General features: G+C 57.7%; 5 protein-coding genes across 5 annotated transcripts; 4 read left to right on the top strand and 1 right to left on the bottom strand.

Annotated features, from left to right (window-relative positions):
- Nucleotides 1–326: 326 nt before the first annotated feature.
- INS49_005651 (uncharacterized protein) lies at nucleotides 327–1,566 on the top strand (the record flags this gene model as incomplete). The annotated part of the gene is made up of 3 exons (XM_043166430.1): nucleotides 327–429; nucleotides 499–620; nucleotides 679–1,566. The coding sequence occupies 3 exons, from the start codon at nucleotides 327–329 to the stop codon at nucleotides 1,564–1,566; spliced, it is 1,113 nt and encodes a 370-aa protein (XP_043016991.1).
- Nucleotides 1,567–2,523: 957 nt separating this feature from the next.
- On the bottom strand, nucleotides 2,524–3,573 carry INS49_005650 (uncharacterized protein; the record flags this gene model as incomplete). Its single annotated transcript, XM_043166429.1, has 1 exon — nucleotides 2,524–3,573. The coding sequence occupies one exon, from the start codon at nucleotides 3,571–3,573 to the stop codon at nucleotides 2,524–2,526; it is 1,050 nt and encodes a 349-aa protein (XP_043016990.1).
- A 451-nt stretch (nucleotides 3,574–4,024) lies between these two features.
- INS49_005649 (uncharacterized protein) lies at nucleotides 4,025–5,605 on the top strand (the record flags this gene model as incomplete). Its single annotated transcript, XM_043166428.1, has 1 exon — nucleotides 4,025–5,605. The coding sequence occupies one exon, from the start codon at nucleotides 4,025–4,027 to the stop codon at nucleotides 5,603–5,605; it is 1,581 nt and encodes a 526-aa protein (XP_043016989.1).
- A 1,476-nt stretch (nucleotides 5,606–7,081) lies between these two features.
- On the top strand, nucleotides 7,082–9,439 carry INS49_005648 (uncharacterized protein; the record flags this gene model as incomplete). Its single annotated transcript, XM_043166427.1, has 4 exons — nucleotides 7,082–7,274; nucleotides 7,354–8,032; nucleotides 8,091–8,152; nucleotides 8,208–9,439. 4 exons carry the CDS (start codon nucleotides 7,082–7,084, stop codon nucleotides 9,437–9,439), a joined length of 2,166 nt encoding a protein of 721 aa, XP_043016988.1.
- A 9,789-nt stretch (nucleotides 9,440–19,228) lies between these two features.
- Nucleotides 19,229–20,320, top strand: INS49_005647 (uncharacterized protein; the record flags this gene model as incomplete). The annotated part of the gene is made up of 3 exons (XM_043166426.1): nucleotides 19,229–19,464; nucleotides 19,711–19,770; nucleotides 19,828–20,320. 3 exons carry the CDS (start codon nucleotides 19,229–19,231, stop codon nucleotides 20,318–20,320), a joined length of 789 nt encoding a protein of 262 aa, XP_043016987.1.
- Nucleotides 20,321–24,988: the final 4,668 nt, after the last annotated feature.

Below are 24,988 nucleotides of genomic sequence, written 5' to 3'. Positions count from 1 at the left end.
CTTCCCTTCGCTTCGCCTTCGGACGACGGCCACGGCACGGGTGACGGCAACCATTACGCTCGCTCTCCTCGCTCGGTCGCCGCTTGTGAAGTAGCGACTTCATGCATCCTTGACGGCGCGCCCCTCGTCCCTTACACACACATTCTCTCTCTGCCTCCTGCTCCTGCTGCTGCCCGGTGTCTACCTGCCTTGGCCCCCCTTTCTGGAACTGTTTCCAACTGTAATGTGTAATTTGAACACCACACTTCATGGCATTGGGGAAGTGGATCCAGCATCCTGACAATCAACGGACCGACGCGGCGACTACACACAGGACCGACACCAACATGGAGATTGTGCCCTCATCAGCAGTGTGCACCTTTGTCGGCGAAGGAGCCGCGAACGTTGTCTTTGAGCTCTCGGGTGTGGAAGACCACCCGGACCTGAACGGTACATCACACACCTCCAAACCTTACTCGAGGTCTTAAGTTGGAGCTTCCCGGGCTAACGAGATTCCAGGCCAGCTGCTCCGGTTGCCAAAGGACGAGTCGACCGGCCCGTCATATGCCGAGCTCCAGGAGTACTGGGAGAACAAGGTTTCGCCTCTCTTCGAGCCGTACGAGCTCGTGCAGCAGAGGCTCGTCCAGCTACCCCAAGACCCGGGAATTCTTCGACCGTCTCAACGCCCAACTCGAACAGATCGAGGGAAAGGGCACCCGCCGCCATGACTTCGCCGGCCACAGGTTCGTGCCCCAAGGCATGAGCACCGGCATGCTGGTCGAGGACATGCGGCCCAGGGCACCATCAAGGCCATCGTCATCCGGGGCCAAGGGCGGCCAGGGGGGAGAGGGCGGCGACGGCCAGCAGGACGACGACGACCTCTTCACGCTGCACGAGATCAAGCCCAAGTGGCTGCACCAGTCGCCCCGGGCCCCCGAGGGCGCCGAGCAGTGCCGCAACTGCGCGCGCGAGGTGCAGCGCAACCTCAAGAACTCGACGCGCAACCCGGTCTTCTGCCCGCTCAACCTGGTCAAGGCCACCGACTTCCCCCGGAACCAGAACGTCGCGGGGGACATCCGGCGCGCCCTCGGCCTCTCGGCCGCGCAGTCCGACAACCTGCAGGCCTGGCTGCGCGGGTCCACGCTGCTGCGCCGCCTGCGCGCCGCCCAGTGGGACCTCGACCACGCGGACGAGAAGGTGGTCCCCGACCCCGCCTCTGCCTCCGCGTCTGCGTCCGCCTCCGGCCCGTCCTCGTCGGCTAGTGGTGACGACGACGGCGACGACAACATCGCAAAGTACTGCCTGGCCATGACGCTGCGCGACTGCAGCCTGTTCCTGCGGATCCCGCGGCGGCCTGGCGCCACGGCAAGCGACGTCACCGCCAAGCTGGCCGACCTGGACAGAAAGAACTACGTCTCGAAGCACGAGTACTGGGAAGGGATGGAGAACGGACTGCACGAGAGGAACCTGTACTGGAGGTCGGGCGGCGACGGCGTCTCGGCCGCGCTGACCGACTGCCAGCTGCCCTTCTACAAGGCCGGCGCCAAGAACCTGCCGCCCGAGGTGCGGGAGTACTACCGGCTCTGATCGGGGTGGAGGTTCACCCTTGCTGAGGGACGTTGGATTGGTCTGTTGTATTATTGAGAGGGGTGGTTGGTTGATTCATAGACTTGGTGCCAATCGGCTCTGTATGACTACTGCTATTGCTCTGGTATTGGTCATGATACTGGTTCTGGGTGGTTCCAACTGAGGTCGCCGGAAGAGCATATACTGGCGAGGCGTTCATAAGATGCGCTGCTTTTTTTTTGGGGACAGAAGTTACGCAGCATTGCCTCACGGCTTGTTTACTGATGCTGAGGGATGAGTATATCTCATCGGTTTGTCTAGAGTTCATTGGCATTGGTTTTCCCCCACGACTTGTCCGATACAACGTTCGTCGTCCCATGACCAGAGCCGCCGTGAACCTTGTATTACCACTGTCTATAGGAGTTCGTCTCACTACCCGCCTCATGCCACGGGGATGGAAGTATTGCCCCGCGGGCTCCGTGTCCGGCAGTGGTGATTCATGCATAGGGAAGAGGTGCGGAACTCGAAACCTCCAGCCATTGGGGGGGGGGGGCGGTGGTGGACACATCGGCCTCGTCTTGCTGTGGAGGATTCTGTGGGAATGACACTGCAGGTGGCTGAGTCCCAAAATATTATGATGAGAATAGGAGGAGACAATATTCTGCAAATACGACGTTACCATTTGCACTTTACTCCCTTCTCGAGGTGTGAATTACCTCTCTAACAAACGGCAGTGGTACTGACCCTGCGTCCTGGATAAAGTCCCTTGTGATGGAGATCTAGTTTGGAGGCTTCACTTTGTAGCCCGTATGTTTAATGTGACAATCTCATCCTGGAAGGCCTTGTTGGTATTCGATATGTATTCATCGCGACCAAAGCACCTGGCCAGACCTAATAACAGCGCTGTAACCCGACTGATGCAAGACGCCAACCTGATAAAAAGTTTTCCCCGAAAAAGAAAAACAAAACGCAAACCCCTCAGATCATGGTGCCCCGCTCGAAGCTGTCCCTGATCTCGGCCGTGTACTTGTTGTAGAAGCGCGACAGCTTCTGGTTGAACTGCTTGTTCTTGTCGTTGATGTACGTGACGTCTGCGTCGTCGCCGTTGCGGGCCTGGCGCTCCCGCCTCTTTTTGTTGGCGACCTCCTCCGCCTTCTTGAGCTCGCCGACGAGTCGGTCGACGGCCTTCTTGTCGGGCTTGCTGTCCGCGAAGCCGGCGAGGGCGTCGCCGCCGCCGCTGCCGCCGTAGAAGGTGCCGTCCTTGTCGACGGCGACCATCTCGCCGTCCTCGGTCTCGACCAGCTCCAGCGTCCCGCGGGCGGCGGCCTCGTCGATGGCGCGCATCTTCTCGCGCGTGTAGCGCTCCAGGTCCGGGTCGCCGAGGTTGCGCAGCTGGCGCTTGTAGATCTTGTTGGCCTCGCGGCCGTAGTCGGAGAAGGCATTGTCGTCGCGGTGGCGCTCCTTCTTGGCCACGCGGCGGTCCCACTTCTCCGACTCGTCCACCGTCCAGTCCCACGCCCGCTTGCGCTCGAAGTCGCCGCCGCCGTCCTCGACGTCCGCTTTCAGCAGCTTGTTCGTCGCCACCGCCGACTTGCGCTGGATCGCGGCCAGCTGCGCCGGGTCGTTGGCCAGGCGGTGGGCCTCGGTCTGGGCGGCGGAGAGGTTGGACGCCGAGGAGGACTTTGCGCGGGTCTGGAGGGCGCGGAAGCGTGCCATGCGGTCTTGGATCGAGGAGGTGCTGGCGGCCGGGCCGGCCGTGGCGGGGGGTTCTGGCGCATCTTCTGTGCTCGGTTGCTCATCTGCTGGTGCGGGAGGAGGCACCTCTTCTGAAGGCGCCGGTGGAGTTTGCGCCTTCTCGGTTGTTGTTGTGGTTGGTAGTGATGGTGATGTCGGTTTTGGTGACGGCGGCGCTGGCTGCTGCGGGTCGGCAGGTGGTGGTGACGATTCTTCCGCTGTCGAAGTCACTACTTGCCCCTTCTTGCCGCCCTTTGCGGTCTTTGCAGTCTTTCTCTTCTTTGCTGGGGGCATTTTCGATGGCACTTGCGGGGTTGAGGGTCTGATCAGGCAGGCATTGGCAGGGGAGATGGGGTGAAGTGATGGCTTGGAGTGGTAGTTCAGATTGTCTGGGCTGTCTATTCCAAGCCGCCTGCAGGAAACGGTCTAGTGCCTTTTCGGCCGCAGCTTGGGATGCCTGTAGGACTGCCCCGGGCTACGGTTGGTACAGAGTACACGCGACCTCCAACTGCCCCCTGGCTGGGTGAAATTTCATTCTCCAAATATTCAACTCATATGTCACACAACACCACCGGTTTTGCATCTCAGAGCTGGGAGCTTCCACAAGCGGAAACGGTTCACGAGCGACTCACTGCTCCTGGTGTTTTCTTTCTTCCCCTCCATGGATTGGTCGCTCGCTCGATCTCAATAGTGCCGCCAGCACGGGCCATCCTCCCATGAGTCGCGATCTAGCTTTACCCACAGCATGAGGCGGCTCAGGGTCAAGGACCCATCTGGGCTCTGCTGGGCCTGCGGTGGCTCCATCCCGTACACTGCAAGCTCCCAGAAGCGGAGCTTCATTGTCTCAGCCCCCAGAGGCATCGCCGTCAAGCCGTCAAGTGGTAGGCGCAGAAGGCGGAGACGCGTCCTGTTCGAACTGCCGGACGTCGTGCTGGATCTCGACGCCGAGGACAGCCCGTATGTGCGCCCTTTCAACGACCAGGATGCCGCCCAGCAGAGAGCCAAATGGGGATACGACCCTGTTTTCCCTGAGGTCGAGCAGCGTGTTGACAAGCTGAGGACGGACATCCTCAAGGATGGTATAAGCATGCGCCAGTTGTTGGCAGCCCGTCACCACCCATTCAAAATCTCGGATCACGATGTGCTTTCGGTCGCCCTGCTCGGTGGCAACGCGAGTGCTTCACTGGCTGATGGTGAAGCGGTGGATGAAGGAGCCCATCGACGCAATGCCTTGTTGGAACACAGGGACCAGGCGTTGCACGCCAACGGCATACCGGAACGCATCCTGGGCCGTGATGCAAACACCATAATCCATTTCATGCTGCACCGCCAGCGACTAGCGTCTGCCTCACATGAGACTTCTTCGACCAGCAGCAATGGTGATACAAACACTTCGGATACTTTTGATGATGCCTTCCAGCACTGCAAAGGCATTGTGCAGCTCGAGAGGCTGTGTTCGAACAGCCTGTCGTCGGGACCTGAAGCGATCGGCCCTGCTTCCATGGATCACGTTGCACGCCGCTTGGAGGATCTGAAGAATACCAACCCCAAACGTCATACTCAACACGCCCTCAAACTCGTCAACAATTTCACTATGAGACTGCTCTCGGCGAATGCTGATTTGAGCCCATCCTTGTCGCTACTCGGCTTGGTCATGGCAGCCAACCTCGGCCTGCTGCCCGCGATCATGCAGTATCTGCATATTTGCTTGTCACAGGGGTTTATAGGCAAATCTCAAGACAAGCCCGAGATGTTAGGCGAGATAGGACAGGGAATACTCGGGGCATTAGAGCGAGGAGATGGTTCAGCAAGGGGGACTCGTCCAGAGCTCTTCACCTTGTTGACCGGCCGGACTCACGCCGGCTCGGCAGTGCAGCCGGCCTTGTTCGGGTCAAGCGTCAGTAGCAGTGCAGAGGATCCTCACACTCACCACATTTACGTCCAGCTTCTCGGCCAACTGGGTGCCTGCCGGCTGCTGTGGCACTCGTGGAAGAGAGGCGCAAAGAAAAGGATGAGACATTACGAGCCATACTACTACGCAGCCTTTGTTCGCTGCGCCGAGGTGCTACGCGACGCCAAGAGCGTCGCCGGGTTGGACTGTGCGACGGCCACGGGAGACCTGGAAAGGGACGCCGAGCTCGATTTACAGGCTATTGACGCATTGGATGCTCACCATGCCTCTTCGACTTCCTCCGAGGCACCCTACGCCTGGCATTTTGAGGATCCGCTCTCTTGGGACGAGATCAGCAAAGTATTCGAGAGTCCTGGGATACACCAAGCTGTGGCACGGATGAATGATCTAATCACCAGTGCTGATATGGAATGACCCGAGAACTGTAGGAATGCAATCGAGAGTATATTGAATCTCAGTCCTTCATTAGGGGCCGCCGACAGATTTTCACTCCTCGACTGTCCACAAAGCCGCTGGCGTCGTGCAAAGAGAAATTTCTGCTGAGCCACCTCATCGCCTGCGCCACGTCGACAAGCCGGAAGCGTACGGCGGGTGGTTACGCATGTCCAGATCTATGGTTTCAGTAGCCAGGGCGTCGTCGGACAAGCCGAGCAGCTCATCACAAAGACACGTCGAATACAAATACCAATCGTACCAAGCAAGGCGAACAAGGCCATGGATTATGACGTGTACTTGAGAAACTCCAGAAACCCTCCACGTTCAAGGCTAAGAACAGGATGAACATCGTCTTCGATCTAAGCACGAAGCATAATATCGCACTTCACGTTCATAAAATTTCTCGTTAGCGTGGCAGACCCGCGGTGAATCGAGGCTGACATGCCTGTGTGGGCACCTCAACAGTATGTGAGACCTTACTGCTGACGTCTGATAAGTCATATGAAAAAGCGCGCCAAAGCATGGCCCTCGCTCAGCAACAAGCCATCCCAATCGGTTCCCTCCCTCTTGTTACCTAAAAGCCTATATGTCGTTCAGCCCTGCAGGCAAGTGGACCACCGCCTGCTCCCCAGAGCTGCAAGCTGTCGGCCGACTGCCAGGGATCAGCTGCGAGAGCTGTCGCCCGGTGCCAAGCCGACCAGCTGAGACTGGGGACCCCATTGGGTGCGAGCCGGGATCACAACATATGTAGGTCTCACCTGCAAGGTTCCTTGAATTACCAGACGACCACCTTGATGCCGGTGTGTTCGGCAAGCTACAGCTTGTGGCGCGCAGCTTACCATGCAGCTTTCCCCTCTCGATGCCCGCCAACACGAAGCATGGCTTGCTCAAGCTGCCTCTGCACCGCACGTCGGGGACCTATCACGGCGCCAGTGTTGTTCCATCGTCCGCGCCGGCGCCGGCACGCCAAGTTTGTGGCACGATGTGGTTCGACGCAGACCCAGCCATGATTGTCCCATGGGTGGGTGCCTGGTTCCGTTGAGCTGGGTCTGCGGCTGGGCTTTACGTGAGGTCGGCCCTGGACTTTTCCTATTAGTTGCTGAGGTGACTCCGCGTTCTTTAGACTTTTCCCCTTCCCGATGGTCTAGATGAGAGTATCTCACATCATCTGCCGCTCGCTGTTCACACTCATCTCGACCCTGTGTCAACCGTCACCGCCTCCCATCCCGAGTATCTCGCGGGAGCCCTCTCCTTGTCCCACCTGGCGATTACTTATCCCATCCGGTAGTCTGGACGATCCTCTCGCGTTGCCTCACAGCTTGAGGATGCGAAACCTCGAATCCTGCGAGACCGAAGAATGAGAGGTCCATCTCCAAGCTCTTCACAGCTCGTAACCCATGTCGTAACCCGAACTCGGCCGCCGTTCTGGGCCTGTCTCGAGGCTCCTTTGCCAGGATGACGTCCTCCTCGCTGTCTTACCTGGCGGTCCTCGCTTTGTTTGCCCATCGGTCGTGGCAGCAACGAGATCCAGTCCAAAACTTTTGTCGGCGGTTTGGACACCAGTCTACTGTCATAGACGACAAACTATATCTGGATGGAGGTCTGGTTAATTGGAATCCTATTTCAACCAATGCCCAGAACTACTCCAGTGGGTCTGCCTTTCCTTGAAAGCATGGGACGAAATCTCGTACCTGGATGTTTACTTACACTGTACCATTGCCGCTTAGATACTTGGCTGTCGTATCATGACCTGCAGAAGAATGGCGCAAGTGGGATGCCTCAACTGCACGCCAATCTTTCCAAGAACGGCTCCATTCCGGACGTCAATGGCGGTGTCTTGTGGGGAGACGACGTGAACAAAGTGTTCTATCTCTTCGGCGGGGATTTCTACGGCACACCACCCACGCCCTTCAACCTCTACTCGTATGACATACTAAACGATTCGTGGGATAATCTTGGCCCGCCGAGCCAGAGCGGAATCAACCCAATATCGTATGGCGCAGGCGTGGGCATCTCGGAGCTTGGCCTAGGCTTCTACTATGGCGGCTGGCTTTCCAATAACTCAGTCCCCGGGTGGTCCGGCGCACCTATGGCCACGACTGGCTTGGTCAAGTACGATATGGACCAGGGGTCATGGACGAACAATACGGGACCGGACTCGACGCGGAGGGCCGAGGGAACGATGAATTATTTGCCAGCCTCGGACGGCGGGTTATTGATCTACTTTGGGGGAGTCCAGGAACTGGAGAACGGCACGACGACGGGTCAGCCGATGGACGAGGTATTTATCTACGACATTCTGAGCGGGCGGTGGTACACACAACAGACTTCGGGCACGACGCCGCAGATGAGGAGCAGGTTTTGTTCCGGGGTGACGTGGGCGGATGATCAGTCGAGCTATAATATGTGAGTCTCGGAGCGCGCGCACAGGAGGTTTGACAAGGTGTTGACTGATTTAATGCAGATATCTGTATGGTGGCGCTGGTATGCCACCAGATACTTCCGGCTTCGACGACGTGTATATACGTATGCCTGTCTACATTGTCCGCGCTGAGAGCTTTCCAACTGACCCTGACAACAGTAACGATCCCCACATTCACCTGGATAAAACTTTACCCTAATGATGGCAACGTCACCGGCCAGTATCCTCACCACAGTTTGAGCTGCAATGTCGTCAACAAGGGACAGATGCTCGTCATCGGCGGTACCTTCCCGCTGAGTGACGATTGCGACGCGGCACCTCAATGGGGTGCACATAACCTCGTCCTTGGTCAGCAGTCCGATCCGGATGCGAACCCGTGGCAGCTATACTCGCCGAACCTGACGACATACGCCGTCCCGGACGAGATCGTCTCCGTAGTAGGCGGCCAGGCCACAGGAGGGGCGACGAGGACAGCCCCCTCCGGCGGCTTTGACAACCCGGACCTCGACGTCCTCATGACCAAGAGGGCATCCGTAGCAGCCAGGACCCCAACACGCTCCATCCCCGGCGCAACGAGCAGCGCCTCGTCGTCGGGCGGCACGCACCTCAGCACGGGCGCGATTGTGGGCATAGCTGTCGGCGGCGGGGTAGCACTAATCGCCCTGGTCGTCGGACTGTGTGTGTTCATCCGGAGGCACCGGAGATTCCGGTACGGTGCCACGGGAGGCCAACACGGCGGGCCCAAGTCCAGCGCAGGAGGCAGCAGCAGCCCATACACCTTTGGGCCGGGTACCACGCCGTGGAGCCCGAACAGCGCCTACAGCGGCGCCGCCGCCGCCGGGGGCGCACATACGCCTAGCAGCTACGGGGCTCCTCCGAGTCCTTTCGCGAGGAGGCCTAGCAACCTAAACGTCCAGCAGGGTCCCGCGGAGCTGGCGGCGCCCGTGCCGGACGGGCACGGGGACTACGAGATATCGTATGCGGGTGGTGCTGGCGGGGGCATCGGCCCGGCGGGGGAGTTCGGGGAGCAGCGGCGGTCGCTCAGGACGTCCCACCGGAGCGTGAGCTCGTCGGGGGTGGTTCCGCCGTACTACGGCGACCAGCCCAAGTTCGACGACTCGGGTCGGCCGTGGTACCCGCAGGTCAGCAGGATGGACGACGGGCCGTTCCCGAGCCCGCGGTCGCTGTCTACCGGCCACAGCCCCAACGGCGGGTACAGCCCCGCGCAGGAGATGATGGACCAGCCGAGGTGGCCGCTGGGCGTGACGGGCCCGCCGCCGCCGCCGTCATCGAGAGGCGGCGAGGCGGATGCGGAGTGGGATGGGGTCGACGGGAGGCCGCCGCGCGAGGGGAGGGGCAGTGGGAGGCATGAGACGTTTTATCATCCCTAATCTACTTCTGGCGTTGTGTCTCTTGAGAAGGACCGAAAGATCGGCGTCTATACTTGGATGGGTTCCGTGGCGAAATACATTTGTCATCTGCCGGATCTCCTCCGGTCTTAGGGTGCTCGAGAGGCCGCAAGTCTTGCCGATGCAAGGGGTTGGAGGACATGGAATACGTGCGTATCCAATGTGGCTTTGATGTGTTCACCTTGGTGCCTGTGATGGCATCCTGACGACGGGATGGATTTTTGCCTTGCAACTTTCCTGCCCCCACGCTTTGTCGCCCAGTCGCTTAGACTTGACATTTCCTTCTCTTCCCCGTCTGACCGCTCTATCATCCAATATACACGGGTATCATCACGCACAAACTCCGTCAGAAGAAGCAGACGCCACGGCATCATCCAGAGACGTGACCACACAGCCCCAACAGAGGCCAGCAACCGGACGCGGCCCCCGGACCGCAATGTGACATCTCGTATGCATGGGAGAAAATGTGACATAACGGCCGAGACCACCGGCCGCAGAAACACGGCAACGGCCTATAGCCCAGACCCCGGGCCACCGTCGCGTGCCGTTACAGTTTAGCCATCCAGGTTCCTCCACCCCTCGCGCCTCCCGTGCCGTGTCTCCGGCAGATGGGAGGGACTCAACGGTCTCGGGTTCGGAGTGGCGAGGCGAAGGGTCTCACTTCCTTCCTTTCTTCTCCTCCTCCTTTGAGCTCCCTCGTCAATTCCAAGCGATGGGCTGAGTCAATTCCCCACCCAGGCCTGCTCAAGGAAGGCGGTAGGCGGCAGGCGGTAGGCGGCATGCGTCACGCAGGCGAGAGAACCCTGATGGTATCGCTGTCACCTCATACTTTTTTTCCTGGCCTTCATTCATTCTTTTTTTTCCCCGCAGACCGTTCCTGTCACGGGCCTGTCAAAGGCGCGGGCGGCATTGCTTGTTCGCGCCCTCGCCAAGGGGACTGTGCGGCTGTAGAACCTTTGTGGGCTCGCCGCATGAGACGGCCAAGCGAGTGATGGTGATGGGCCTGCCGGGTGCCTACGAGCCAGCCACACATGTCCCCCAGCCGCAATGTTCACCGATGACGCTTCACGAGGGATTTGATGATTCATGGGGCCAGAGGAGATGGATAATGTGCCCGCGCGGGATTCGGCTCTCGTGAGTGCGCGAGGGCGGGCTGCTGCTGTGCACAGGGAGCAGTTGACAAGGCTCCGCCGTCATCCTGACGTCCTGGCAGCAGACAGATGACAGACATACAGGGCAGACGGGATGGGCCCCCGGTCTGCCCGTAATATACGCATCTATACTCGCAACAGGTGCAGGCAAGGGGGTTTCTTCACCGTGTTTGAGGCCGCCTACACCGGTCAATATCGCGCAATCGTCAACCCGTCGGGAAGAAAGACACAAAAGAGAGAAGGCAGGAATTGCCTCAGTCCCGCCGGCCCGCCCGGTGTTCTCCCGACGCATGTCGAGTGAAGATCAAATACAGGGACGCAACGGGCGACCTGCAGGTCCAGTAGATCCAAGGCTGCGTCCCCTCCCTTCCCCTCCTCGCCTCCCGGTAATGTCCATCAGACAGATCCCCGGGGACTGGACCCTGGGATTTGGCCTCCTTTGGCCTCCCGTTATCTGCCCACCCCACGCCCTACCAGAGAAACAGCTCTGCTTCCATCCGTCTGCCAATACCGGTTTGCGCGGGCTGTCCCATGGTCCATGGACACGGCCAGGCAGGGGTGGGCGATCAGGCGGGCATACGCACAACCTGCCAGCCAGCCACGGCTACCCGCATGCACACTTCCAGAATGGGTCGGATCGGGTTCCGTGCCTGCTGATTGGCCTTGTGATCGAGCAAGTAGGAGGGAGGGGAGGGCAAAGCACTTGGATGGGCGAGCCGTGGTCCCCTCCCCTCCCTCTCGACAAGAATAGCATTGGGTTGGACAGGAGCAGGGAGGGTGTGATTTATGAGTTGGGCCAAGCGTGTGTCGTTGGGCCACGCTTCTCGAACCACGACGGATCGAGGCTCTTGCCCCTCGCGACCCTCCCGCCTGCTTTTCCCCAGGATCCTATTCGGCGTACCTGCAGCTGAGCAGGGCGAGGGCCTGGCAGAGAGTTCTCAAAAGGGATATTGTGCGCTGCGAGGTGGTGTCGGGTGAGACGAGTCCCATGCGAGACATCACACACACGCTATACACACACATGTGCGTACAAACGCACACACCACACACTCACCCACACACATACACACGTGTGGCACGAGTGGCCGTTGGCTGAAGGGTCTGCAAAGCAGGAAGGGGGTGGGAGCCCGGGATGACTTTGCAATTGGTTGCTGCATGGTGTGCTTGGGCGTCAGTAGAAACCGGCCGGAAAATTCAAAGATGCTGTGTTCGGCTGTCAGCCTGTCAATCCGGACATCTAGAACCCTTTTCACCCTGAGGGAAACGGCCCCCAGTAAAAGACCGGGGTGGTGGGCTCTTGTGTCCTGTGCATGTGCACGCGTGTGCGTGTGTGTGAGACGAGAACGAGAGGCCCGCTCGAGGCCCGTTGCGCACGCCCTCGCACCAAGAAGTGACGATGTGCACCGACGGCCGTCGCTCATTTCCTAATCCAAGGCAGAAACAGCGGACCGGGGGGCGTCGAACAGCAAGGACCGTTTCCACACCGTTACTTTTCGTGCTCTGCTTTGCTGGTCGGTCGTGTCAAAAGATTTCGGCCCCCATTCCTTGTCTCCAACATTGGGCCCCTGAGAAGAAGAAAAGAACTTATTTCTCCCACCCCTCCCTGGGGGCCTGGACCTACAAAATGTAGGGTTCAGGTGGAAACGCCTAACGCTCTCGTGGTTCTCTAGACCCCACAGGCGACCACGTCGAGTTGACGATGGCCGGCTTCATGTTCGATTCGCAGGCCACACAGAGAGGGCTGCCGCTAGGGTGAAATTTCAGCCAAGTTACACGTAGGGCGGACGATTTCGCTTGGGCGCCCTTGATGCCTCACGCTGGGGCCTCTCATCTCGTCGAGGCCGCGGCGGAAAGTGACAAGGGGAGGCGACCCCGATAATTCCTGCAAGACACACGCACACGCGCGCACACACAGTGGGGAAAAAAAAAACATTGCAAAAACACAAAACACAAAGAAAAAACATCTGTGAACAAGCAAATGCAGGGGCGATGCAGGTGCAGGAAAAGTACGACGCCAGATTCATCAACCTGAGAGTTCGAGAAGCTGATGAGATTGACACGAGACACATCATCAGCCCGCTGACTCCGTAGATCCCTTCCTACTCTCTGCCCCGTGCCCCATCCCAAAGGGGTCACCAGATTCCCCATTTAAAAGGGTAGTTTGCCCCAGGTGTTCGACCGCTCAGCCCGCCTCCCGTCCTGCCATTGCCCGCACCCCCGGCGGGCTCCATTCTTTTTTTTTTCCTTCTCGCGGCTGTCAGTCACCGGATGGCCATGTGCGCGAGCATGGGCGGTGGCATGACCCTCGCTCACCGGGCGGGCAAATCCCACGATTCATTCTAGGGTAGGCGAAGAAGGGCATGGGTAGCGGTGGGTTCGAGCCTTGGAAGCGGGGCGGGGTTGTGATAATTCACATCCGTGGTGCACAATCCACGGGCGGTAAGGCGCGTGGACTGGGGGGCCTGCGCCGATGAGATCAGAGGGCGGAACTGACACATACCGTACCCGTGCGTGGCACTTTTTAAACTTTGTCTTGTCGTCCCCATCCAGCTGAGAAAAGACGTGTTCTCGAAACATGAACGGTGCCCACCGCCTGGCTTCGCTCCCCGGTGGGGCGGGTGGCCGCCCGCCCCTCCCTTCGAACGGGGTCGGGAAGCCGGTGAAGGCCCCCCGGAACGGCGGCATGTCAGAGAGCGGCTCCGTCCGGAATACCACTCTGCCTCCGGCTTTGGGCACTCTGGGCCTGAGGGCCCGACAGCCCTGGGCTGCACTGTGGATGCCAGTAGGGCGTGGAAACGTGAAATTCTCCATGATGGGCCGCAAGCGAGGACGGTTTTTTTCCTCGGCTCCCTTTTCCGCACCCTTGTGTGGGCATGGCATGACCGAGTATACGGGGGTACAGTGCTGCAAGCGTCCTGTCTGACGGCATGCCAATTCGGGATTTCCGTGTTGAAAACGGTACTGGTTTTCTGGCCGTGGTACTACAGGCCTGCTACCATGTGTGAGCAGTGAGTCGGCTGGCGGACTGAACCGGGTCTATGAAACAAAGGACGATCTTTCGCCCTTGGGGGAAGGAGATTTTGATGATAGTGCTCACAAGTCTGCAAGACTGCATCAGTATCCCAGTAATAACAATAACAGCGCGAGCCGTTAATTGAGATTCCGGGATCGCCCTGCCCGTGCTGCAGTACGCATCCAACTCGCAGAGCAGCAGCCGCTCTGGGCCCGATCGAAACCCGCGAGACATGCATGAGCAGCGCCTCCGTTGCTCCGTGCATATATTGCGTAGGTAGTGTGCTCGACATTGCCAGCCGACACAGGCAGGCAGATGTATCCGTCGCTGCAGGACGCGAAAACAGATGCGGGGAAGCTACAAATTGTCAGACGAGGAGGATCGTGAGACCCCCCACGCTCCCAGAACTAAAATTGTTGCGAAGAGGCAGGTTCAGCGATGATCGGTCAGGCGGAGGCCGACAGGGGACCGACCAGGGCATGCTCGGCATAAGATAGGGCAAGGCTCCCCCGAACGTCCGAGGCGTATGCTTCCGAACTATCCAGAGCCCGTTCATTTCGTGCGCCGTTTTGAAAGCGGTGCCTTGCTTTGCGTTTCGTCGCTTTGCCCTGACAGATAAGGGACCTGGCCTTTGCCTCGAAACGGGTTGGGCCACTGCAGGTTGGGGGGTCCGAAACCAAGAAAACGCGCATGATGTATGATGCAGGAAAAGGGTCCAAATGATGGATGTGAATGGGCGTGGAGGGGTCTTGCCGCTGGACAAGTGGACGCGCAAGCCTTGATGCAGCGTGAACATCTCTCCTCGAATGAGAAAAAAAATGAGGCAGGGCATGGTGTCGGAGCATCGACTTCATGAGCCACGGCGCGGCGTCAATCATGGCGCACCCCTACGAGGGAGGGATGTCTCCATCGAGAACCGCTCATTCTCAACTGCTTGTAGACCACACGTTGTGCAGAGGGAGTGAACGTCAGTCCTGTAAATCCAAGTTTGTCATTTCCTCAGCCCTGTGGTGTTTCTATATTGGGAAGTCGATGTGTTGATGTTTTCCCGTGTCGTGCAAAACAACGCCGATCCCGATCTGTCAAAACCTTGCGGCTCCAGATTTTACGCCGGCCTTCGCAAGGAAGGGCCCTGACCAAAGGCAGCGCTTGTCATCAGGGTTCTCAACTGAGACCGAGAAGAGGGCGAGGGGGTTTGCGCAGGGGGGGGGAGAGCGGTTGTCGGTGGTGTCCTGCCAAGGCCCAAGTCAGGAACAGACTTTGGCCATTGGCACAGTTTCTGGGAGCAAGTTTCCTTTGGAGCGGAGTTAAAGACGCATAGGCTCGTGACTCAAAATGGTCGAGATTCGTCTATGATGGTGAATATGAGGTAATTGTTTCTGGCCTTCTGAGACACGGCTGGGGCTCGGCTGTTATGTGAGAGAAACTCTTTCATTGATCAAGGGTGAGGTCATGCGGTTTGGGCTTGATGATTCGTGATTTCTAGCCCGGTAGCACCATTGTCATCCATTTGGCCTAGGCGCCTGGCTCGAGGCTCCATCCAGGTTCGCATCAATGATAGTCGAGGTACCTGACGCCATCGATGAGGCTCAGTCTGGTACTTGCTTCTGCTCCATAGGGCGTGCAGGGCGTGCAGGGCGTGCAGGGCGTGCAGGCAGGCAGACAGGCAGGCTCAGTGTGGCCTCGTTCCCAGATACATGCGGGACGGTACTGTGCAGTGCATACCGACATACCCCGTATTTTCAGGTCCACCATGTCGTTGCTTTGTTGTGCGTTGTAGTCTACGTACCACAACACTGTACTTGTAGTGTACGTGCAGAACTGTCGAGCCCAGACTCGCAGACTGCCAGATCGGTGCGGCCAGGGGAGCGATCGAAAGTCGAGCCCTTCACCGACAGACGCGACCCCAAAGGACCGGCATTCTGTGCTGTGCGCGCGTGGAGCACTGGAGCTTCTCCCCTTGCCCACCCCATCGCCCCAGGCTTGGCCAGGGGAGCTTGGGGAAAGCATCGCCAGGCACCGGGAGCTGGAGTTGCTCTTAGCTAATGGAGGGCGCCGGAGGCAGCTGCGGCAGCTGGCGCTGAGCAGATTTGCTGCCAGCTGTGCGACGGTTACAGCTCATCATTCGCTGTTGCTGCATGATTCTCGACGATACTGCCACTGTTTGTCATGTCATGCACCGGGAGGTCTTCCGCACGCGAGCCTCGGTGCATGACGAGGGCGGAAGGAGGGGGGTCGCAATATGCATTTGCTGGTAGTGTAGTGTAGTGTACTGTGCAGCACATCGTGCAAGAATACTGCGTACCGCGTACCACATAGCCCATGATGGCACGGTGGCAGGACAAAATAGCTTTGCATCTTCGCTTCTCTGGACCGGCGTAGCGACGAGCGACTGCTTTGCTGGCTCCAGCTGTGCTGTTGCGGGGCCCTCAAGGTTCCAACGCAAGGTTCGTGCTGCGCTCAGCCAGGCAGGCTGGGAGAACGTGGTCCTGGCTACTGGTCGATTGTTACTATTACTCATGAGAACCACGAGAACCACGATCGTCCATGTGATGAAGCACATGTAGCTGCATCTCGTCCTCAGGTTGTTTTGTGCCTGGAGTCCCTGGACCCTGTGGGCTGGCAGGCTGGCTGACTGACTGACTGACTGACTGGCTCGCTGGCTGTTTGACCCGCTCCAGAGGCAGCGAGCGACGAGTAACGAGCAACGTGCAACGTGCAACGTGCAATGTGCAACGTGCCTGGCCTGCCTGCGTGAGAACGAGCCAATCACAGACACGGTCCGGGACATGCAGTATTGGCCGGCGACAAGACTGACTGCCTGTCCATCCTGTCTGGCCCTGTTCCGTAATGGGCCTTTCGATATCGCGTTGCCGGCGCCTTGTCATTACTCGGAACAGGCACGTTCCTGTTCCTGGTCCTGACGAACCTGGAGCAGAATTTTTTTTTTCCTCACGCCCTGAGGGCTTGGGGGCGCTGTGACATTGCAATCTTTGCGCAAACGCGATAGCAGGCCAACGGGCACCTGTTACTCGTGGCGCTGAGTCACACGAGGCAATCGTGATGAAGAATCAAAACACACCAGACAGGAAAAGAGGACACCCAGGGAAAATCTCTGAGATCTAGACTCTGGCGGTTTCCAAGGCCCTAAAACGGTTCCGCTTTCGGCGAGATTGTGTGACGGTAGTGACGGTGGGATGAGATGGATGAATGGACTGGGTTCGTTTCACCGTATCGGAACAGTCGCAGTCCCCAAGGCTCCCGGCCAGAGTGGGGACTGACTGGGACACTGGGACGGGCGGACTGGCGGGCTGGCGACGCTGCAACTGCCAAAACCAAGAAACCCCATGTCTTGGGCAATGGGAAGCGGGCACCTGGCCACCTGCCCCATTCAAGCGAAGGGAAAATGCACGTACCGGCCTACCGTACCAGAGTACATACGAGGGTACCAGGATGCCACGGTGCACGCAAGTACAGCTACCAAAATCCCGCCCAAAGGACAGCAGCAACGTCACGTACCAGTACTCGACATCATGCCTCAGACCGGCGGGCAACGTGCATCTCGTCAGGTCCATCCAGGTCCATTGAGGTTCCATCCACCCACGCCCCAAGCTCCCTGAGCGTCCATTGATTGCTGCGTACTGTACTGTGAGATGCCAGGCCCAGAGGAGGGGGAAGTGGGAGGGGAGGTACATGGTCCCATACCGTATTCTTTACTGTCGCCCAAGTCCCTTGCTGGCCCTTGCCCATGGGCCCTGCCCTTGTTCCTGGGCTGGCGGCAGCAGCACGCAGCAGCAGCAGGGCACGCAAGCAAGCAAGCAGCAAAGTGCAGCAGCAGCTCACCTCATCGTGCAAGAGCGAAATAAAGAGTCACAGGTTCCTGCGAGCCCAGGCAGGCCGCTTCTCCTCGTCCAAGATCACCTTGCATACCAAACACCACACATCACAGATAGTACAGTGCTTGGTACCCCAGTGTTCTGTTCCTCTTCTGCAACTTGACGCAGTGTCTCTCGTTTCAACCGAACCCTCAAGCTGCTTATTATATCCCCAAGGCGCCATCCCGTTCCCGGACTCTCGTTCCTGACAATTGACTTTGACTTCTTGCTCTGCTGCTATTACGTGCTCGCACAGAGAATCCCCCTCATCTCCCGGCAGCCAGAGCAAAGCAGACAGACGGAGTCATCTAAATACTTGGCCTCTCACTTGACCATAGGTTCCTCACAGGACACAAACAACTACAACATCCAACCCGGCCCCATCTCCTCGGCGTCTCTCTGGCAGGACAGCTTCGAGAACACACAAACAACCAACCTCCAGCCGGACCGGACCAAACCAACGGCAAGGAAATCCATTCTCCCACTTGGCGCTGCCATAACTTGCCTTTTGTCTTGGGACACAGGATATAGAATACACAGGACACAGGATATCCAGGATACAGGACCATAATAATCCCACTGGCTTGGACTGCCCCGGAAACTCCGTTGTCTATCAAGGACCTTAGACGGCAACACAGAACCAGCGATCACCCGCTCGCTCGCCCCGTCACAGCTGGCATTGGCATTGGCATCGGCATCGGAACCGTAGCAAAGACTGCCCCAAGTCTCGTGCGTCCGCCCCGGAACCCGTCAGGAGGACAAGACACACATTGCATTGCCGTCATCTCAACGACAACAACACGCCCTCACTGACCGCGGATCCCTACGGTCAGCCACCTTGTACACCTGCCGGGCTCTTTATACTTTGGCACCATTACCGCCGGCCTCGCTCCAGGAAGCGACCGACCGTCGCATCCAAGCAGCTGTAGGGCTCGCCGTACCTCCCCCATCCTGGCACTAGCGGTCACACCTCATCGAGGAGCCGTGTTAGCCCTGCGGAATCCCTGGCAAGCCTGCTACGATCGCCCTCTAGCGGGCAACAACGTCGACTTTGCTGTCAACGCTTGCAAGGCAGGCCGTTGGTCTGGCTCATTAGTCAGTCCCAGACATTCCGAGGACCCAGAAACGGCACGGCACAAATAGCCATCCCACGCTATCTATCGCGCAATTCGACGCGACACTGCTATCAGCGGTTGTGCAAGAGTCAGGAAGACTTGCCATATTCTCCCTTATTATTGTTGTTCTGCCATCATCGTCGCCTTCTCTTCCCTCCTGCACCGCACTCCTCACGTCTATTTGCCACCTGCAAGTCGATACGAGCACAGTCCTGCAAATTCCTGCAAATTCCTGCTCACAGGTCCACCTCGACGCACGCCATCCGTCTACTAGTACCCGTCTTTCCATCACACCCATCTTCAGCCTGCTGCATATAAGGACCGCACCCGCGCACCCCTAGCGCCCACCACCACCCTCTTCGGATTGCCTCGTCTCTGGTCTGTCCGCTGGCAGCCACCCACCAAACCAGCCAACCAAACACCACGGACCAAATTGGGATCCCGTCGAGCGCACAGCAGCGAACCACTGGCCTGTCCCAGATATTGGACCCCGCTGCCCTCCCCACGTCCTGGAAAGGACCCCTTGGTGTGAAAGGGCCAACCAACGAGCAGTGTGGCTCGCTCCCATTAGCATACAAGACCGGCCCATCGCCTCTTCGCAGTCCCAGTCCTACCTGATGCACCACCACCGGAGGAAGTCTGGCCACGGGTCTACAAACACCTCTACCACAGACGTGAGGAAAGCCGTCACCGTCTCCGACCTGTCTACCAGGCACAAGTCTACGCGACCTGCAATGACACGGAGGACAACCCCCCACAAGCTGGGCAAGAACCTTCGGGAGAGGGAGCGAGACATGGACGACGAGTACTGGCTGTCCGTCGAGCACGAAAGAGAGAGTTTCCCGCAGTTCTGGTAAGTTTGACTCGGTTCACCCCGCCGTCGCATCTCGCACCACTCCTGCGCCGGGCGATAGTCTGTTCTCTCCTTTTACGCGCACTTTATTTCCCCCTGACCAAGTCATGGTTGCGAGGTCGCTCGCTCCAACAGGGGCGCAACTTTTGGGGAAGTGGAGGTGAAGGGAACCGGACACCGGCGTGCTGGGCCCCCCGCATTTGCGCTCTGCAGTGGATTTCATGGCTGACTGGGCGATGTTTTTAGTATGACCTGCGAGAAGCAGTTTGTCCCTCAAGATGAGAAGTTCCTATACTGCTCTGAATCGTGAGTGATCTTTTCCCCATGCACAAAGTTATTCCATCCTTACTAACAGGAAAGTAGTTGTCGCGCCAGGGACCACAACAATGTGTCGGTCTCAAGCATGACACCTAGGAGTCACGGTCACAGTGGCCGTTCCAGTCACAACTACCCCTTCTACGCTGCAGGCACACCTGAGCCCAAGGATATCATCCCCAGGGCGTCACCTTCCAGACCCAACTCTCTGCACCTCTCGCCTCCGACGTCGCCCACCTCCACCAGCCATCACACGTCAGCCATCTCCGCGCTTAGGTCGCTGTCCATCCGAGAAACGAGTCCTCCCACACCGCCTGGATCTTACCCCAGCGGCGTCTGGCCTTTCACTTCGCGCAGCACCGCAACGAGCCCCAGCACGTCCTATGGCACGCGTCCTACCTCAATGTACTCTACGTACGACAACTACGGCTACACGATGGCCTCGCCGGGCACGGCGGACCGACCGTTGCCATCTCGCCGTCCTGGCGGGTACTCGCGACCGAAGAGCATCGAGCTTGTGACGCCCATGACCAGCCGGTGATGATCAAGATAAAAAGGGGCACGGACGGCACACGGACACCACCCCCTGGCCACGTTCTCACACACCTCGCGGCTTCGTGCATGTGTTTGCTGGTCATGTGAACACCCAGCACGCAAGAGACGGACCACGTCTTGGCGCTCAGCCGCTCTTTGTGCGTGTTGGAAATGAAAGCTCACATGCAGCTGGGTGGCTGAATCAGCGTGACATGGCCCCTGGACGGGGTGCGTGGTGCAGGAGCAAGCTAGGGCGGGAAGGCGTGCTCTGTCACATTTTCAGCACGTCGTCACTTCAGCCTATTCTGGGAGGAGGCTGCTTACGTCCGACTCGGCGTGATTGCCAATTACGGCCATGCCTCGCTTCCCACCTCGGCGCCGCTGTGGCTGCGGCCCATCGGCTTTTCCATCTTATTTATCGCGGATTTTCTTGCATCGATCTCTCCAACCCATCACATACCCACCAACCCATACGCGGACCTCGAGTGGGAGCTCCGGACGTGCTTACCACGGGCGCTACCACCGTCTCCACCTTTGGGGGGCTGGCTACCCGCACCGGGACTACGGCGATGGGGCACGAGTCATGACCAGGCCGACGACGATGACGGCTAAACACGGCGTGGGGGGTTTTTTCCCATGTTGCTGCCTACCGAAAGGATTTCATGTGATGCGCGCATCGCGGATGGCGTCGGTTTCGATCGATCGATTCTTTATTTTCTAACTGGACCGGCGTCTCAGTTATCAGCATGCCGCACGGACGAGAGAAGGGCATCGGCGCACACAAGTCAGCAGCCGACGATGGCTGATTTATGAATTGATGGTGGTTTTGGAGGAGACGCAAAGTGCAGGCCAGCGCATTGAAAGCGGCTCTGCCTGGGTCTGGGGTTACGTGCACTTTCGCAGGCCTCGGCCCTTCTATGTTTATTTTTCTTCTTCTTCTCTTTTCGTGCGGCATCTTTGAATGGTTTATCCACAGCATTTTCGGGGCGAGGCAGGATTAGGGACGTATTATACCACATATCATCATCATTTACGGGCGCTGGGCTGGATCAGGATGGCGGATTTTGGAAATATCACGCCGTATCTAGGTAGCGAACAAAAGTCTTTTTTCATCACCAACCACCAGAAACATGCCTGCCCTTCTCGTGCCAGCGGCGGGCTGCCTCCCTGACAAACACGCAGTTTTCCAACCTGCGCACCGTCTCCGTCCGTAATACTTCCCCGTCTGATGGCGAAACATGAAAAGCATGTTGTGTGGACCCAGACGCTCGGGTTCTGCGACCAGATCTGAATCGCATTTTCTGTGGGTTCACATTGACCCATCCAATGGGCCCGATCCGCGAGCAGAGGCCGGGTGTTCCTGTTTCTCTCGCTTTCGTCTCCCACAACACCCGGTACGAGGAGGAGGGCAAAACTTTCCCGTGTCAAAACAAACCAGCGAAAAGTTGAAACCGGGAGCCCATCCCGGAGGCGGGCTGATTAGACTTTTTTGCGGTCGCCCCACCCCCTCCCCTCCCCTCCCACCCGCACGGCCGCCCGCCGGTCCCTTGCCCCTCCGCGCCGAACCACACCCGGCTGTTGCGGAAACGGAAAGCGTGTCGACGGCGGGGAGGGGTTTTTTTTGTTTCTTGTTTTAGGTGTCATGCCATGTCATGTCATGATGTGTTGTGTTGTGTGGTTGGCTGGCCAGGTGCTGTATGTTGTGTCAGTCACTCACCCACCGAACAGGTTTATTTTGTGCTCTCTTTAGGTCTAAGTAGACTTAGAACTTAGCTGAATATCCTAAGATTCCACATTCTTGCTGTTGGCGGGCGCATGAAGGGTGAGAAGTATGTGGGGAATTAGTTTATCAAATTCCTGTGGGTTCTCTCTCTTGCTCTTGCTCTGCCTGTGTCTTCTTTCTGCTGCGAACGCATTGGCAATTATGTGTGTACCCTACCTATAGTGCTACAGTCTATGCATGAATGATGTGTATGCTATGTGTGAAGTGACTGAACAGAGCTACCCGTCAGTGGGCAGGTGAGGCTTCCGGGGCTTGGTCCCCTGCCTATCCATCCTTCTGGTCAACTCGATGACTGGCTCTCTTGACTCTCTCTCTGTGTGTCTGTAAGTCTATGTGTGTGAGAGAGAAAGGTGTCTCCCTATAAGATACACTGAAGTTGGATAAACTTCTATAACATAACTTCCTATACATATTGCCCAAGGGGACAAATATGTTGTTATGTAACATGTACTTATAGGCTAAGGTTCTCTAAAGTAACCTGTCATAAGACACTCTTTTGTGGGATGATCTCCTGCTGGTGTGTAGTTGTGTTGAGCGAGTGCCTCACATACTGTGCGTTCTTGTCAACCTGTGTGAGAAGCTTCGTGTCTTGTACTTGATTGGGAGTGTCCATGTGCAATCCTGACACACAAATACCTCGGCGCCTACATGCCTACCTGCACAAATCATCATCATCATCACACGGAAAGCATGCACGTACACAGTTGCATGGAATCAGGGTGCTCTCCCCCCCTTGTTCCTGCAATAGCACCGAGAGTGGGCACGTCAGTCCTGCAGGGTCCTGGGGACCCGGCACACGTCGCCGGGCCAGCATACATTGGCAAGGCTTGCTTTCTTTAGTCCGCCCTCGCGCGCAAGGTTGCGTAGGCTAGAGCGCCGAGGAAGGAGGATGGAAGCGGGAGGGAAAGATAACAAACCGGGAATCGGAGACTGGTCTCAGTCAGGCTATCTGCGTGACTGGTTTCTTTTGGTGGGAGAGGGTGATGATGCGTCGCATTGCATTGCATCATTCTCGCCCGTTCACTCATACACGTCTATCTAGACAATGCTGTGTTTCCCCTCCATCACGGCCCATTCTTCGCTCCTTTGCCACCCAGGATTCTTGCCTTTTGCGTCCCCGGCTGCAGGACCGAGTGCTGCACTGTCACCACCTAACCTGACGTATACGCCCCTTCTTTCATTTTTTCCTCCGTCCAGTCCCCACTCCCGCCCGCCTCCCGCATTGGGGCCGATATGCACCTCTATTATCTTGCATAGATTGGCCGCGGGATGGAGGGGTGGGCCAAGTTCGGGGCGGGCACGATGGCGGGGGATTTACTAGTGGGAGACTGGGGAAGGGGGGGGGGTTTGGTTGGTTGATTAACTTGATATCGAGCCGCCGCAGAGCGTCGCTCCGTTCCTTGGGCATGATTTAAGAGGCTGCCGCGAACGGCCGTGAGGTGGGATAAGCACGGGTTTTTGGGGGGGGGGGGGTGAGTGACTCGTGCCGACACAGATGGGTTCTCGACGGTTTCCCGGATTAGGAAATTTGATCTGGCCTCTTCTTCCTTCCTCCCGAGCACCGCTGCCCACGCATTTTGTGCTCACGCCTGGTCTGCGACTGCGGCGGCAAGCTCCGTCTGGCCTGGTGGCTCCTTGGTTACACCAACATCCTTGGGGACGCAAGTCATGACGGCGCATTCCGTTGCGTTCCCACTGTTGGCCGTTGTCTCGCGCCCCGGCGAGGATCCGCACAGATCGTCACTCTCCTCCTCCTCCTCCTCCTCCTTCAATAACCTGGCAATTTGGCCTCATAGGTCCTCAGGCCGCCAAGCGTGTCATTTCCGAACCTTGATTCTTGCTAGTTTATTAACCTATCCAAGTTTATTTGATTATCCTATGGGCATTTATTCAATTGTCGGTGATTCAACAACAGGTTATTCTGCAACATATTACCCTGTGCCAGGTTATACTACAAGAGAACCTACTATAGAAGATTGTTTGGAAGGAGGTTATTTGAAAGGAGGCCGCCCTTATCGAGGCTATCCCAAACGAGGTTGTCCTAGTAGGAGGTTATCTCATAAGAGAGATCGTCCGTCATATAGGAGGTTATCGCACAGGAGGTCAGGAGGTTGTCCTGTAGGAAGCTATCCTATTTGGGATCAATACAGTCACGGCTGTTGTGTTGCGTGTTGACAGTAATCTTATAGACACCAGTTGACGCGCCCCTCGCCGTCCCTAAATTCATGACTACGTGGGCATGAGCTTAACACAATGAGGGTACGTTCGCCTCGTCGGGCTTGCCACTGTCGTCGTCAGCAGACGGTCCGGCGTGGGTGGTGGGCTCCTGCGGGATTACTTTGGCGGCACTCCGTGTTGGTGGAGAGCCCTTGAGAATGAGATAGCATGAGAGGTGGCCGGGGTGGAAGCTCCTTCCTCGACAAATTGGCTGAGATGGGCTTCCCAATCACGGTTGGTGAGGAATGTGCCGTTGGAAAACGCTGATGGTGGTGCAGCTGTAAGGGAGCATAGCGGCATTGTTGCAGGTTGTCTCTGGTGTATCTATATGTGTGCGCAAGTCTGAAGTTGGTGAGTGGCCTAATTATGACTGTTGGATGATTTTCTGGTGACGGTACTGCCTTCTTGAAGTAAAAGTTGGTACTGCCGACTTGGTCATATCAAGGATTGGACGCCGGTCATAGATGTGTGTCACGTAGGACGGAGTCTAGATGCTGCCGCAAGTTGCCACACCTGTCGATCTCTGCCGTTGAAACTGTCACAAGCGAGCCTAAAGGCAGAGACTTGCAGACAATCTCTGTCAGTAATGATATCCGTTAGTTGTGAAGCTTTAAAGGTTTGCAAATATGGACTGCCGTGCCTTTAGTGAGTGGTCTACCAAGTCCCACTGTTGAC

Source organism: Diaporthe citri (assembly GCF_014595645.1).
Source record: "Diaporthe citri strain NFHF-8-4 chromosome Unknown scaffold_19, whole genome shotgun sequence".
Taxonomy (NCBI): Eukaryota; Fungi; Ascomycota; class Sordariomycetes; order Diaporthales; family Diaporthaceae; genus Diaporthe; species Diaporthe citri.
The sequence above is the reverse complement of the archived record's forward strand: the minus strand, read 5'-3'. Positions and strand labels throughout refer to the sequence as shown.